Genomic DNA, 15,212 nt, shown 5'->3' on the forward strand with positions numbered 1-15,212 from the left:
GTTCAGATTTATAATGAAATCCACATTATGTTGTATGTTTAATAGTAGTAGATGGGTTTTGTCTTAAATTATCGTCTATAATAGACAGTCATATAAAGGCACCTGTGTTCCATTCATTTGAAAATAACCACACAAAAGAGTATGTATACGATTTACACAACAGTTATGTAAGAACAAATCTTTTAGTTTTTGCATAAAATATAATGTTAAAAATGAAATGTATAGGGTGCAAATTAGAAAGACACATTCCCTGACCTTTTGAATAACTGCTTATTTTTTATTTGAAGAATTTCTGCACCCATGCAGGAGTGAGTAAATATACTTGACCAACTTGTAGCTGATGCAAGGAGGGCTTCTCAAATATTTTTGTTGTGCAAGAGGCAGGGGAAAAGCAGGATATGGGGTGGGTTCATTCCACTCTTTCCATCTCTCATTTTTGCTTTTTATAAGCAGTTCTTTGTTAATTGAACTTTATTCTGATCAGTGAATGGAGAAGGTTCAATGCACTGGCTGGTTCAAGCCGGCTTTTCTCAATTGCCCTACTTTAGTTTTGTCATGTTGTTACATAAACGCGTGAATGGAGAATAATTATCTAACTGAATTATTCAACTTTTTTGCTTTTTTGTTTTAAAAGACTCATGGATCAAAGTCCCCTCTGTGTCACGTCCTGCCATTGTCATCAGGTGGACGAATCAGGAGAGTGAGGAATTCTTTAGTAGAGACCGAAGCAGAATTTCTAAGGTTTGTCCGAGGACTTACGTGGGGACCATGTGCAGATCGTGTGCTGTTGCCCTGGAGCACTACTGTGGTTCTGTCTTTTGGGTGAGTGCGATTTAAATGTGAACCTACATTGGAGAACAGAATTGAATTGTCATCGATTACCGCAATGTGTCGATTGTTTACAATGAGATTTGATGAGCTGCCCCAGAATAAACACGAAATAAAAATAAAATACAAAAGAATAATTCAATGGAAAGGTTATGTTTGCAGGGTAGTGGTTGTGGGCTGGATTGAATTACACGGCATCAGAAAATAAAGGAAAGATATTAGCATCTACATAGTGAAAAATATAGGCAAAGAATAACTATGAGTATACATTTCCCTTAGATGGTCAAATACATAGCGTCAGCCAGAGAGGTGTCTTTAATAATGTTGTCAGCTCTTCTGCGGTAGCGAGAGCCAACAATGTCCTCCCGACTGGGCAGAGAATACCCGTTGATTTTCTGTGCTGTGTTGCAGACTCTCTGTAAGGTTCTCCTTTCTTATTTAAATACTTTGCATAAAACGCTGTAAGGTTGAAACAATTAAAATGGTTGCAATTAGTGTATAGTCAATTCAAGTCACATTTATTTGTATAGCCCTTAATCACAAAAATGTCTCAAAGGACTGCACAGGATTACAATGACACCATCGCCTGATCTTAAACCAACATGCCGGGCAAGTCAAACTCAAAACCTCTGCCTGAGGAAAAAATAAACCTTGAAAAGGGCCTTTACAAGTGGTAATCTCGCTTCCAGCATGACCAGGGTAGAATACATTAAGCATTGCCTAGCAGTACACAAACATAGTAAACATCGATAAAAGAGAACAATAGGTAACATATTGAAATTTGTCCGTAAAGTGCATGACAGCAACGACGCCTCAAACCTGTAAAATAGTCCAAAAATTCCATAACAGCAATGACCCAGCTTCCCATCTCTGCGGGTTGGTCGATGCAGGCGTTGACATGCTTCAGCTATAGTGTAACTGAAGCACAATTGATTCCTATTGTTCTGCAGAACTCTTCGTATGTGAACAGAGAGGATCCAGATCTGCCAATATGTGTGGAGCAAACAGTGCTTGTTTGGATCCCATTGGGGTTCTTGTGGCTCTGTGCCCCATGGCACCTCCTGAATCTCTGCAGAAGAACTATAGAGACCAGACATGTGTCCAAAATCTATTTATGCAAACAGGTAATAAAAATCAAATTCTTTTATTTTGAATGAACACTTTGATTTTAATGTGATGAACATGAATGAAAAAGATATTGCATGGCAAAAGGGGGGAATTTGCGAAATACTAATCCGGTATGTCATAGACTTGAGTAGCCGGTAAATTTGTTCTGAAAATAGCTAACCAGTGATGGGTCATTTTGATTTTCTAGAAAGGTTTATATGTAACTGACATAAGAAATCAACATGATCATTGTCTTTATTAAAATTATTAATTATTCCCAAATTATTGTAATGTGTGTTACTTTTGTTACCGTTGTTTGTGTTCAAGCATGGTTCCTTCAAGGGACGGGGAAGTTTTGTGCTTTGAAATGTTGTGCTCTGAAGTCTGTCTGTGTGTGCACGTGTACGGTGTGAGTTACGAGGAACTATAGCTCTTGTGTGGATGTTTATACCGCTTGTTAGTTTGTTATTAAATCTGTGAGCAGACCTAATCAGCGACTGAGTACATCATTGATCACATCTAGGGGGATTACATTAGGTTTAAAATAAGTCTATCATTTATATTTGTTAATCACTCCCTTATATAAGGCAGATGTTCTAGTGGTTGATTGAGCTGATTTTAACCATAGATTTAATGAAAAAAAAAACCTGGTTATAACTTGATAACGACATAATAATAACCTAATACCTATTTCTGGTAGACTTAAAAAAAAGTAAATCAAACTCATAAAATGTGTTCATTTTTACTTATGTTATATTTTGCTTACTTGTAAAATGTTGTAGTTTTCTGTTCTCTACTGAAAATAACCAACAATAGAATTACCAAAAATATTGCCAAAAAATTGCCAAAAATAAATACAAGTTACCAGTCCTCACGTTCTACATAACGAGCTCACAGAGTATTTACAATGGTTTAGTGAAGGCACAACACATATGATTAAAATAACATTGGTAACCACCCCCCAAAAGAATGAAAAACAATATCCTAAATGAAAAATAACTAACAATGTGCAAAGGCAGAATCACAAGTTAAACTTGTTTGTTTTTTTAAAAACATGATTTCCTTTTCCGGAAACAGGTTGTTGTTGCTCTCCTATTCCTGACTGCTATTGCAGGCCTGGCCATTACTTTAGTTGAAGACTTTGGTTCGGGCCAGAAGATGCCAGAACCAGAAAAGAATGCTCCTGTCTACTATACAAATCCCATTATTTATGCTGCGTCATGGGTAGGTTTAGATATCTAGCCCAACTCTGACTTTGTCCTGGTAAGATTTGTTCTCTCTCTATACATAGTTTTTTTTTTTTTAGGTCATGGTCCTGCTGTGCCAAGAAGGGTCAAGACGGAGGGGCTCAATAGATTCTGCCTCTCTCTTCGTGTTTTGGTTCCTCGCCGTTCTGTGTGATGTTTTTCCACTGCAGACTGTCATTCGAGAGGCACTCCGACAGGCAAGAAACTGATGCAAGGATCATCAATCAGCTGTTTTTTGTTTTGCCAAACCCTGTTATTAAATTTAACATTTACCACTAGGGAGGGATAGTTGACTTACCACAATTCTGCGTGGTCTGCATTGCATTTGGTCTGAAAGTGATAGCGCTCATCCTCTCGGGTGTGGCTGACACATCTCCAGAAATCAGGGAAGTTGCAAAAAAGGTATACTAAGAATATATATTTATATGTCTTGCCTTTTCATTTTGCCATACACATTTAAAAATGATTTCTTTTTATTGACAGAATCCAGAGGCGAGTGCGCCATTTTTGAATAGAATCACATTCAACTGGTTTACCAGGTAATCCAGAAGAACTTAAACCAACAACAAATCATACATTTTATAGAATATTATTAAGATAGTAAATCTTGTGACCAAAAACTTAACATGCATTCACCAGAATGGCAATAAAAGGTTACAGGCACCCTCTGGTTCAAGAGGACATGTGGGCCCTAAATAAAGAGGACACCACAGCTTACATCAGCCAGAACTTTCAGCGCTTCATGCAGACAGAATTTGCTGCAGCTCGCCATCGCTATCAAAAAAGGCTGGACAAAAATATAAACAAGAAAGCCCGAAATGAAGACCATCAAAATGTGATATCTAATGGACTTGGGAAAGGCGTCAGTCAGGACATATTGATGATGGTGAGGAAAATATGTACACTAACTTCCTGAGATTTTTCAGTTCTCTGGCACTCAAAATTAATTTCATGTATCAATCTTGAACATGCATTTGTATTCACTGCTTTGTAAGTCTGTATTTTTGTTTTCTTCAGGAAGATAAAGGCAGGAAAAAGGACAAGGAAGGCAAGAAAAAGAAAGACGGGAACATTTTCCCCAACTCCTGGCTCATACTTACAATATGCAAGACATTTAAAGGAATTTTGCTCGAGTCAGCTTTCTTCAAACTTCTGGTCGACCTCCTCTCTTTTGTTAGTCCTCAGCTGCTAAAGTAACTGAAATTGACCGATAATTCAATTTTGGATTAATGTCACGCACACGTCATTGTTACTCTATTTTTCCCCAGGTTGATGATCTCTTTCACACAAAACAAAAGCAGTTACGCATGGGAAGGTTATCTTTATGCAGTGCTGCTCCTGGTAGTGGCCCTCCTGCAGTCCCTTTTCCTGCAGCAGTATTTCAAGCGGTGCTTTGTGATGGGAATAAAGCTCCAGACTGCTATTATGGCCGCTGTCTACAGAAAGGTAAATAAACAAAACAGGAGAATATAATAGTCTAGTTTGTTATTGATCACGACATAGTTTACAGTGATTATAGTGAATTATTAAATTTAATATCTGAACTGCAGGATACACATGTAATAAAATACTTCAAATGAATCAGATAAAAATAATAATATAATTAATAGGCAATATTTACAAGGTAGTGCCTGTATACTGGCCTTGTAGGTGCATCAGAACTTGTGCAATTAAAACAGTGCAATAACATTTATTAGCAGAATTGTGCAAAATAAAATAGGAATATAATCAATTTTATAAATAGGCAAGATAGTTTGTGTGCTTGTTTCGTATGGTGATGGCTCCGGGGAAAAAAATGTCTCTGAGCCTGTTAGTCTTTGTTTTAAGAGGAACCTTTAGCGCCTGTTAGAGGGTAACAGGTCAATTTGGTTGTGGCCAGCGTGCGAGGAGTCCTTATTAATGTTATCAGCTTTGCTTTGGTTGCCCAAGCCAATGTCCTCCTAAATGGGCACAGAGCAGCCAATGATTTTATGGAATGTGTTGTTGACTCTGTAAGATTCTCCTGTCTTCTGAAGTTCAAAAAAAAACTTTTCGTAATGTTGCTTTTAATTACAATTTTGATGACACGGATAAAATACCCAAGGAAAATAGAAATGATCAGGTCCTAATATCTTCACTATTGTCCTCCTGATCCAAATCAGAAAAGAGAAAGTACCAAAAAGTTGTCTGCATTCAAGAGTTTATAAATTTGGGTCATTAGTAAGCTATAGAGCAACTGAGGTTCATTGTAAAGTTTTTGAATAGCCCTTATTTTCTGGTGAGCATTTTTACAGTCATGATATGTTTCTGTTTACACTGCTTAACAATTTTCTCTAGGCACTAGTGGTGTCAAACGACACACGAAAAGAGTCTACTGTCGGCGAAACGGTCAACCTGATGTCTGCCGATGCCCAGCGCTTCAATGACGTTGTCAACTATATCCACCTGCTATGGTCCTGCCCCTTGCAGATCGCTCTTTCTATTGCCTTCCTTTGGCAGGAGCTCGGGCCCTCTGTGCTGGCTGGTCTTTTAGTCATGGTTCTTTTGGTGCCTATAAATGGTCTGTTGGCCACCAAGGCAAAAAAATTCCAGGTGATGTTTTTATTTGTTTTGGATCAATGTTGTTTCAATCCTTAGCTCTTCTGTTCTCCGAATTACATTATGTTGTTCTCAGATTGACAACATGAAATACAAAGACAAGAGACTGAAAATCATGAATGAAATACTCAACGGGATAAAGGTGAGCCTTCGTGAGTCTCCGATGAAATCATTAACTGACTGGTTGTATTTTTATGATCAGTACGTTGCCGGCAAGTGTATGTGAAATGTATGAAAACATTCTACTAGTGATTTTGAAGAGCATTTAACTAGTGTTTATGGAAACATTTAAGTCCTGTCTGTGAGTGTATTTTACCCCTTTTTTGTTAAAACAAAATTTAACTAACATTTATTAGAGCAGTGGTTCCCAAACTTTTGCAGGCTTGCACCCCCTTGCCTCCCCAGTGTATTAGAAGCCAGCCTGTGTGAAAAGCATTTCAGTACTGTTTATGTGCATATTATACCCGTGTTCATGAACATGAACATTTAATCTGCGTGAATAAGAGCATTTGACATGTGCTTATGAGGGATTTTCACTGGCATATTTGAAAACATTTCTGTACTGTAAATTAGCATATTTACCCTTCTTTATAAATCAAAAGGTTTGACCAGTGTGTATGAAAACACTTTAGTATTGTTTGTGAGCATATATAATCTGCCTTTTCTCATGAAACCTCAACAGTGACGTGTCAATTTGATTTTCCAAGAAATCTGATTTCTAACTGGCATGAGGAATAATTGATATGATCAGTGTTTTCCCAAATTACTGTTCGAATTAGCCAATAATCTGTACATGTAAATGCCTCTGTGCTCTTTTGCAATGCCGATGTTTTTCAGTGGTTGACTGAGCCTATTTTACGTCAACCTGGTAATAACAGATTAGTAACATAGTAACGACATAGTAATGATGATAACTTGTTACTTTAGAAATGCATATCCAACTGATCGCTAATCAGCAACAACAAAGTAGCAACAAAATGTTGGTGACACCTGCCATGTGAGATGCCAGAATAAAACGGATGTTTATTTTTGTAGAGTTTCTGAAATGTTACCCAACCCCTGCATACCTTAATTTCCACTTAATTCTGATGGTAGATACTTAAGCTGTATGCATGGGAGCCATCCTTTCAAGCTCAGGTCGAAGGCATCAGAGGTCAAGAACTAAACGTCATGAAGAAGTTTGCTTACCTAAATGCTATCTCCACGTTGAATTTCAGGTGTGCTCCAGCTCTGGTCAGTTCTGTCAGTGTGCCACAGCACAATTACATTTACAATATTATGACTTTTTTTGACTCATTGTCCTCGCCACAGGTGTCTCTGGCAACGTTTGCTGTGTTTGTGCTGGTGAGTTCGGATAACGTGTTGACCGCTGAGAAGGCATTCACATCTATCTCTCTCTTCAACATCCTTCGGATACCTCTGGCCATGTTGCCCATGGTTATTGCTTCCGTTGTGCAAGTAAGGACACCAATCAGACAGACACATTTAGACATAATCAATCGGTCCTAAAAGATAAATTTTGTTTCTAGGCATCAGTGTCAAGAAACCGTCTTGAAAAATTTCTGGGGGGCGAAGATCTTGAAAGTGATGTAGTCCGCCATGATCCCAGTTTCAGTCAGTATCTTAAAATTGAAATCCTTTTTTTGAGGCATTATAAAAATCTTTCTTGCGTGTCTCTGAGGCTCTGCTGTTGATGTTTGCGAGGGATCCTTTTCATGGGAAAAGGATGGCGAGCCCCAACTTAAAAAGTAAATCTTGCATTCAAAGCAACACAGTGTTTTACTTTTTTTATGGTTTTAAATTGACTTTTTCTAATTCCAGTGTGAGTTTGGTTATCAAGCCTGGTCAGCTGGTTGCAGTTGTTGGAGCTGTTGGCTCAGGAAAGTCCTCCCTGATGTCCGCTATTTTGGGAGAAATGCATAGCACCAAAGGCTCCATCAACATTAAGGTAACAATGGAAATTGTATTGTATTTCATGTTATTCATCCATTTATATATCCATTTATTTATCATTGTATTAAATGTGTGCTTTTCGCTTAACTTTTACTATTCCATTTTACTTTTATTATTGATCACATGTACAAAGAAGTCCGATATTTTTGTTTATTTATTTTTTCAAGTGTATTTTTTCTGCAGGGTTCACTTGCCTTTGTACCCCAGCAAGCATGGATTCAAAACACCACCCTTAGGGATAACATCATTTTTGGCTCTCCCCTTGAAGAGATGCGATATCAAGAAGTGATTGAAGCCTGTGCTTTGCGGCCAGATCTAAAGCTTTTTCCAGGGGGTGACATGACTGAGATTGGAGAGAAAGTAAGATCTGTATACCCTTAACCTGAATTGGTTGTGTTATCATTTAATGTGTACAATATTTTGGTATATTAAATACTTGTGGAGGCCTTTGGATGGGAAATGTACTTATAAACTAGCATTGCATAATGTAGAAAAGCATAATTTTTATTTCATTTAATCTTCCTGTGTATACTACATTGTTCTTTCCTTTTATAGGGCATTAATCTGTCTGGGGGTCAGAAGCAGCGAGTGAGTTTGGCCAGGGCAGCTTACAGTCAGGCTGACATTTATCTGCTGGATGACCCCTTGTCCGCTGTAGACGCTCATGTGGGGAAACATCTTTTTGACAAAGTGATTGGACCTAATGGAATACTCAAAGACAAGGTATGCATATGTATATCTTGCTATATCAAGAAAATAATATAGCTGGCGCCATATCTATTCATGACAAACTTGTAAAGGGATGGGGCAAACAAGTATGTTGCCATTGCTTGCTAAGAACCCCATGTGGTCTGTGTCATTAACTGTTATTGGGGGTATATTATTATTCATTTTAAATGTGTTTGGTGATCTCTACAAAAGATACCTGTATATGGAAATATAACAAAAAAAGACGTATATGGGTCATCAGCGAGCCAGCTTCTATAATGACCCGTTCCAAGTTCACACTTAAGTCTACAAATAGCTTTTCTGTGGTCAGCTATGCTGCATGCTGTATTTTTTGGTTTCACCATGAGTCGGCTGCAGAAAGTGAAACCTCGTGTGTGTGATTTCTCTTTTTGCAGACACGTGTTTTAGTGACTCATGGAGTGAGCTTCCTGCCTTATGTGGATGAAATTATTGTCCTGGTGGATGGAGTGGTTTCTGAAGTTGGATCCTACAGTAGCCTTCGTGCTAACAAAGGCGCCTTTTCTAAGTTTTTGGACACGTACGCCAAAGAGCAAAATAACCAGAGTTCACCCAAGTCCGGTAATTCAATCAAAATTTTAAGATAAAGTCTGAATTGTTGATCCATTTTGTCATCTAATTAAGCTTTTGCTACCAATGTTAATGCATATCAATTAATTCTGCTACAAATTATTCATTTGATACTTTTGCCAATTTAAAAACAATGTGCAGTAAACCCTTGATATAAAACGATTCAGTAAACCCTGTGATAGACGAGGGTTCACTGGTTTCACTGATTCTATGATATTCATTCTAGAATATAACGTCAACTTTTCTACAGGCTATAGTCATAATAATGCAGACGAGGATATGGTCCCAGAGGAAGATGGCACTCAAGCAGACTCTCCGTTAGAAGATACTGTAACTGTGACTCTGAAAAGGGAAAACAGCATCCGGCGCAGCCAGCGCAACAGCAGGTACCACAAATCAATTCATGTAGAGAAGCTAATGGCAAAATACTTAATTGTAAATGTACTTTTCAATGTCGTAGTTTTAAAAGGCCAAGAATGAACTCAACTAGCAAATCAGAAAATGCAGAAGAAATAAACAAAGCCCAAAGGCTGATAGAGAAGGAAACGATAGAAACAGGACAGGTAGTTTTGGTTATATTTTGGACCATTTTCTATCCAGACATTTAAATAAAGACATCGAATTACTGTCCCTACTGTGTAACAGAATGTCTTGTGTTTTACCTACAGGTGAAACTTTCAGTCTGCATCCATTACCTGGCTTCCATGGGATGGGGTTATACTACTTCAGTGTTTCTGGTGTATTTCATCCAAAGCATTGCAATGATTGGCCAGAATATTTGGCTTAGTGACTGGACTAATGACGCAGTGGAGTATCACAACATGACTTACCCTGCAGAAAAAAGAGACACCAGGGTGGGAGTGTTTGGCGCCTTAGGGGTAGCTCAGGGTAATTTTAAAGAGTCCAATGAATTATGTTATTGTTGTTTCATGACGGAATGATTCACATATTTATTCAACTTTTTATGTCAGGCCTTTTTGTGTTCCTCGGAACCCTGCTACTGGCGAATGCCTCCATCGCAGCATCGGATATTCTGCATTCAAGGCTGCTTAACAACATACTGCGCGCTCCAATGCTCTTTTTTGACACAACGCCTATTGGAAGGGTGATCAACCGTTTTGCAAAGGTTAAACCGATGTGAACTTCTACAATCCACAAATTAAAAAGGGTCGTCTTTTTTCAGTCTCACTGAATATATAGTATAATCAATTATTTTGTTTTTGTCCATTAGGATATCTTTACAATAGATGAGACCATCCCATCGTCTCTCCGTTCTTCGATCCTTTGTCTATTGGGAGTGCTATCTGCCCTTTTTGTGATCTGTCTGGCCACTCCTTTTTTCACCATTGTCATTATTCCTCTAGTGGTAGTCTACTTCTTTGTCCAGGTGAGTAGGACAAATTGGAAAAACCTGATTCTGTAATAATAATGTCACTAAGTCAATTGAAACTTATACTAACACTTGTACTGATCCAAGGCATCAAAATATACTGCGGTAAAAACGTTGGTAATGTCAGAGTTATGTGTTTTATTGAAATATGTTACATTTATAAAGTATATTTTAAGTGCGTGTGTTTTCACTTTCTAAAAATTATATTTACTGTTAATTTATACAGTAGACCCCTGGGATACAACATTAATCCATTCTTGGGTGAGTATCACAAAGCGCGGGATAGAAAACTATGGTATTTAGCTAATGTGTTCTGAACCCTCGATACTCCTGATAAAAACATTAAGAAATCCAAAACTTGTATAGTAAGTACAACAAAATAGATTTACCCTTGGTGTGACGGGACTTGAGCTGTTTGAATGGAGTAGAGGGAAGATGCAGAGAGAAGAGGAGACGGTGAATTAAAATTAAAACTGATTTTAAAACTTCCACTTGTGAAAATTGTCATACCCTTGAAGACTTTGTTGCTTTAATTGCCTCCTAATCCTTAATAATTCTACAGATCATCGATTGGTTATGGCCTTATTCCTTACGTGTGGTTCCTTCCTATTACTTTATTATTACAAGCTTTGTTTCCATGGTTATCACATATTACAGGTCAATTGGCTAGTCCATGTAGTACCTACGTTTAATGTATGTGAATCGTTATGTGTATATTTTTTTTAATATCTTGACTTTAAACAGCGCTTCTACGTGGCAACATCAAGGCAGCTACGGCGGCTGGACTCAGTGTCCCGCTCTCCTATTTACTCCCACTTTGGCGAGACCGTGTCAGGCCTGTCTGTGATTCGAGCTTACGGCCAACAAGAAAGGTTCCTCCTGCACAATGAAGCCACCATGGATCAAAACCTAAAGACTGTCTACCCATTGATTGTATCCAACAGGTAATATATTTCTATAAATAATTTGTTAACATGTCATGTGTGTCATAGAATATTGATGGAATTTTCTATGTGTGTTTCTTGCACAGATGGTTGGCAATTCGTTTGGAATTTGTGGGGAATCTGGTGGTGTTTTTTGCTGCTCTGCTCGCCGTTATTTCTAGATATAGTCTGGACAGCGGCTTGGTTGGCCTCTCCATTTCCAACTCCCTTAATGTAAGTCACTCTCAGGATTAAGGTAAAACCTTGGGCCTGTACCCAAACCCAGCCTAAACCCAAAATCCGAAATTTAAGTTGGGTCCGGCCTAAAATGTCAATCATTAGTAAGAGGTTTGGGCCAGGCTTCTCTATTGCTGACTGTTCTTTTTTAATGTTTCCACTCGTCATTAGATCCGTGTTATCTTTTCTTTGTGAAGGATTTGCACAGCGCAACATGCATGCGCACCATCATGCGGAGCCGACCAATTTACACTTTCTTCGTCCTCCTGGTTCCTTACAAATGAAACGTGAAAATTTGGGTTTGCTTTGGGCTCGGTCCCTCAAATATAGTTGATTTATTGGGCTCTGGCTAGGCCAGGTATTCATATGTGCGGGTGGGGTCAGGTCAGTTAGGCCCGATCTCACCTCTATACAGGATGCATTCACTCTGCTGCAGAATGTATGAAACGTTTTGAACCGTTAATGAAAATAATATAAGATTTTGTCTTCTCTTATTGAAATGTAAAAAATTTCAGCAACTTGACTGACGTAAAAACAGAGAGATTTGGTCAAGGATTATCTCGGACAGGAAGACCACAAAATGTTCATAAATGTCTGGCTTCTACCGCAGATCACACAACCTCTGAATTGGTTTGTTCGGATGACATCAGAGTTGGAGACTAATATTGTCGCCGTGGAGCGAGTGATTGAATACAGCAATATTGAAAATGAGGTATGCAAAAAAAAATCAAAAATTGAAAACAATTGAGCACACACTGACAAAAAATGGGTGTTTGCAATTTTTCAAAATGCATATGAAATATTCAAGCCTGTGTACATATCTTTTATAGAAGAGGTCAGTAACATATATGGCTCTTTTAATGAGTATGTTGTCACGTTCCAGAACAGAAGTAGGACCCAGATGCCTAAAGTAATCACAAGTTTATTGAGAAATGGAGGAAAGGCAGCACCCGCGATCCGGTGCTCGCTGGACCCGGGAAGCAAGCCGCTCACAGAACCGGAATGTGTTCCGAATGCAGAAGTGGATCTTCCGGAGCGGGAGATCGTAGTGTAGTAGACGGAAAACAGGTTGTTAGCCGGGGCGAAGAGCAGAACGTGGTCGGGGTCAAAAAAACACACGTTAGCCTGGACGGGAGATCAAAACGTGGTCGAGGTCAAAAAAACGGGTCGTAGCCGGAGACAAACGGGGAAATCAGGAATGGACGTTTGGAAACGGGTGAAAAAGCGGGACCGACGGGAGTCAGAGTCAAAAATGCTTGCCTTGTGAAAACAGGCTCGCTGACGGACTGAAAAGAGGCGAGTGAAAGGACGGAGCCTAAGTAGGACGATCAATCAGGAAGCCCGCAGCGGCTGGCGCCAAACAAAGTGAAATTAATCAGTCATCATGACATATGTATGGCTTGAAGACATACTTCCTCCATTTTGTATGAGGGAAGATTATTGTAGTGATCACAAAACCCAAACATGTTTGCAACTTTAAACCAATAATTATGACAAAAATGACGGTCAAAATGCCTTGACACTTAAGTAATTGCGGGAGGTAGACAAATTTTTAGGGGTGTATTTATGCGAGACACAGGTTTTGGCATTATTATTATTTACTAGATTTTATCAAATAGTCAAATGTCACATAGTGAAATAAAAGGTGCTGTAGAATAAACTTTTTTTTGGAGAACGGGTTCAGCAACTGTGTTGATTTTTGTCTCAAAATATATGGGGTTACTCTCCCCCCCCCCAAAAAATCAAAACATTTTGCTTTTATGGCTCTTTAAGTAAAAAAGGTTCCAGACCCCTGAAGTGACATTTCTGTCCTGGTAGGCCAGGTGGGTTACTGACAACCGTCCAGCAGACACGTGGCCTGATGAAGGAAAACTACAGTTTGAAAATGTGAAAGTCCGTTACCGACCTGGTTTGGATTTGGTGCTGCATGGCATTTCCTGTGATATTGGCTCCACTGAAAAGGTTTGTTTGTGGTTTTTCTCGTGCCATCATGTTTGATTAACTCAAAGCTTTTTTGGCTTACAGATTGGTATCGTGGGCCGCACCGGAGCCGGGAAATCCAGTTTAACCAACTGTTTATTCCGAATCATTGAAGCTGTCGAGGGGCGTATCCTCATTGATGGTGTCAACATTTCCGAAATCGGGCTACACGACCTAAGAAACAACCTAGCTATAATCCCACAGGTGTTCAATACTCCATTAACCCCATGAGATGGCTTCTAAACACAGATCACTAATCTGTTTATTCGTGTACAGGATCCAATATTGTTCTCTGGGACATTGAGGATGAATTTGGATCCGTTTGATAGATCTAGTGATGAGGACCTGTGGAGAGTGCTTGAGCTATCTCATCTTAAGGAGTATGTGACAGGGCTGCAGCAGGGACTGCAACATGAGGTTGCAGAAGGAGGAGAGAACCTGAGGTGAGTTTCAGCTGTGCATATCTGTTGAACACAGTGAAAACGTTCTTCAAATACTAAAATGTGGTTTTTTTTTTTTTGCCACACCTCAACACACAGTGTCGGACAGAGACAGCTGCTGTGTCTGGCCCGAGCTCTGCTCAGGAAGTCCCGCATATTAATCCTGGATGAGGCTACGGCAGCCGTGGACCTGGAGACTGACAATCTGATCCAGACGACCATCAGGAAAGAATTTGCACATTGCACAGTCCTCACCATTGCCCACCGCCTCCACAGCATCATGGATAGCTCCAGGTTGGGTCTTTTCCATTCTATTCATGCTGGAGGCATTAAAACTTACCATTTGTATGTGGGGTTTTTTTTGTCTCAGGGTTATGGTTCTCGATGCTGGTAGGATTGTGGAGTTTGATTCTCCAACCAATTTACTTGAAAAACAAGGTCACTTCTATGCCATGGCAAAGGATGCTGGGATTACGCAAGAAAAAATTACAAGTCTATGAAAGTTCCAAATACATGTATTGCTTAAATTGCATTCACATTTGGTAGAAAAGTATGCCAATACATGCATATGCATGTATTTATCATAAAGACAATCAAATGTGTGAATTATGTTGTAAATACTGTCAAAATGTGAATAAATGTTTTTTTTTTTCATATCTTGCTTGTTTCTTTAACACAATTATTGATAATGCAGAATTATTTGTGGTGTAACAATTAACAATTTTTCAGCCAAGAACTCCTGCATTTGAATTTCAGATTCAGATTCAGATTTACTTTATTGTCATTCGTGTACACGTGTATACAGAACGAAATGTCGATACATCTGACCCGCAGTTTCTTTGAACGTCAGCCGGGATAGATAAGATTAACCATGTCTTCGTCAGAATTTTAGCGCAGCAGTTCGTCATCTCGCGGTTCGATGCCACTTCCAGTTGTTAAATGGTCCAGTTTATTGTCCAGAGAGTGAACGTTGGAGAGGAAAATGGATGGGAGAGGCGTTTTGCAGGGTTTAGCTTTTAGCCTAGCTGTTAGCCCGGCCCGACAACCTCGCTTCCTCGTCCGGCGTTCACGCCGCTCTCTTGCCATTCTGCTTCGCTGCTTTGTAGGCCGCTGGGTCTTGTTGACATAGCAGTCCGTGGCTAATAAACACTCCCGAGTGGTCGTAGCACCGAGCGCTTGATGTCTGGATGATCGCATATCCAGCAAAAAAAAC

At 39.2% G+C, this 15,212-nt stretch overlaps 1 protein-coding gene across 1 annotated transcript; it reads left to right on the top strand.

The window, feature by feature from the left end:
- Positions 1-479: 479 nt before the first annotated feature.
- LOC148354255 (ATP-binding cassette sub-family C member 2-like) lies at positions 480-14,607 on the top strand. Its single transcript, XM_088350787.1, has 32 exons — positions 480-822; positions 1,779-1,952; positions 3,013-3,159; positions 3,242-3,379; positions 3,462-3,584; positions 3,666-3,721; positions 3,822-4,068; positions 4,200-4,375; positions 4,451-4,628; positions 5,499-5,753; positions 5,836-5,901; positions 6,855-6,992; positions 7,071-7,217; positions 7,289-7,373; positions 7,441-7,507; positions 7,581-7,707; positions 7,896-8,072; positions 8,268-8,435; positions 8,837-9,020; positions 9,280-9,415; positions 9,490-9,592; positions 9,698-9,917; positions 10,001-10,155; positions 10,261-10,416; positions 11,164-11,363; positions 11,450-11,576; positions 12,190-12,291; positions 13,398-13,541; positions 13,605-13,763; positions 13,836-14,002; positions 14,099-14,293; positions 14,370-14,607. The coding sequence occupies exons 1-32, from the start codon at positions 769-771 to the stop codon at positions 14,497-14,499; spliced, it is 4,701 nt and encodes a 1,566-aa protein (XP_088206913.1). The 5' UTR covers positions 480-768; the 3' UTR covers positions 14,500-14,607.
- Positions 14,608-15,212: the final 605 nt, after the last annotated feature.

This window comes from Urocampus carinirostris, chromosome 13 (genome assembly GCF_059441175.1).
Source record: "Urocampus carinirostris isolate Australia breed hairy pipefish chromosome 13, RoL_Ucar_1.0, whole genome shotgun sequence".
NCBI lineage: Eukaryota > Metazoa > Chordata > Actinopteri > Syngnathiformes > Syngnathidae > Urocampus > Urocampus carinirostris.

Coding starts and splice junctions, on each gene's coding strand:
- LOC148354255 (XM_088350787.1), top strand. CDS start 769: ATGTGCAGATCGTGTGCTGTTGCCCTGGAGCACTACTGTGGTTCTGTC. Junction 6,993..7,070: donor TCAGGTGTGCTCCAGCTCTG/GTCAGTTCTGTC, acceptor TCCTCGCCACAG/GTGTCTCTGGCAACGTTTGC. Junction 7,508..7,580: donor GGCGAGCCCCAACTTAAAAA/GTAAATCTTGCA, acceptor TTCTAATTCCAG/TGTGAGTTTGGTTATCAAGC.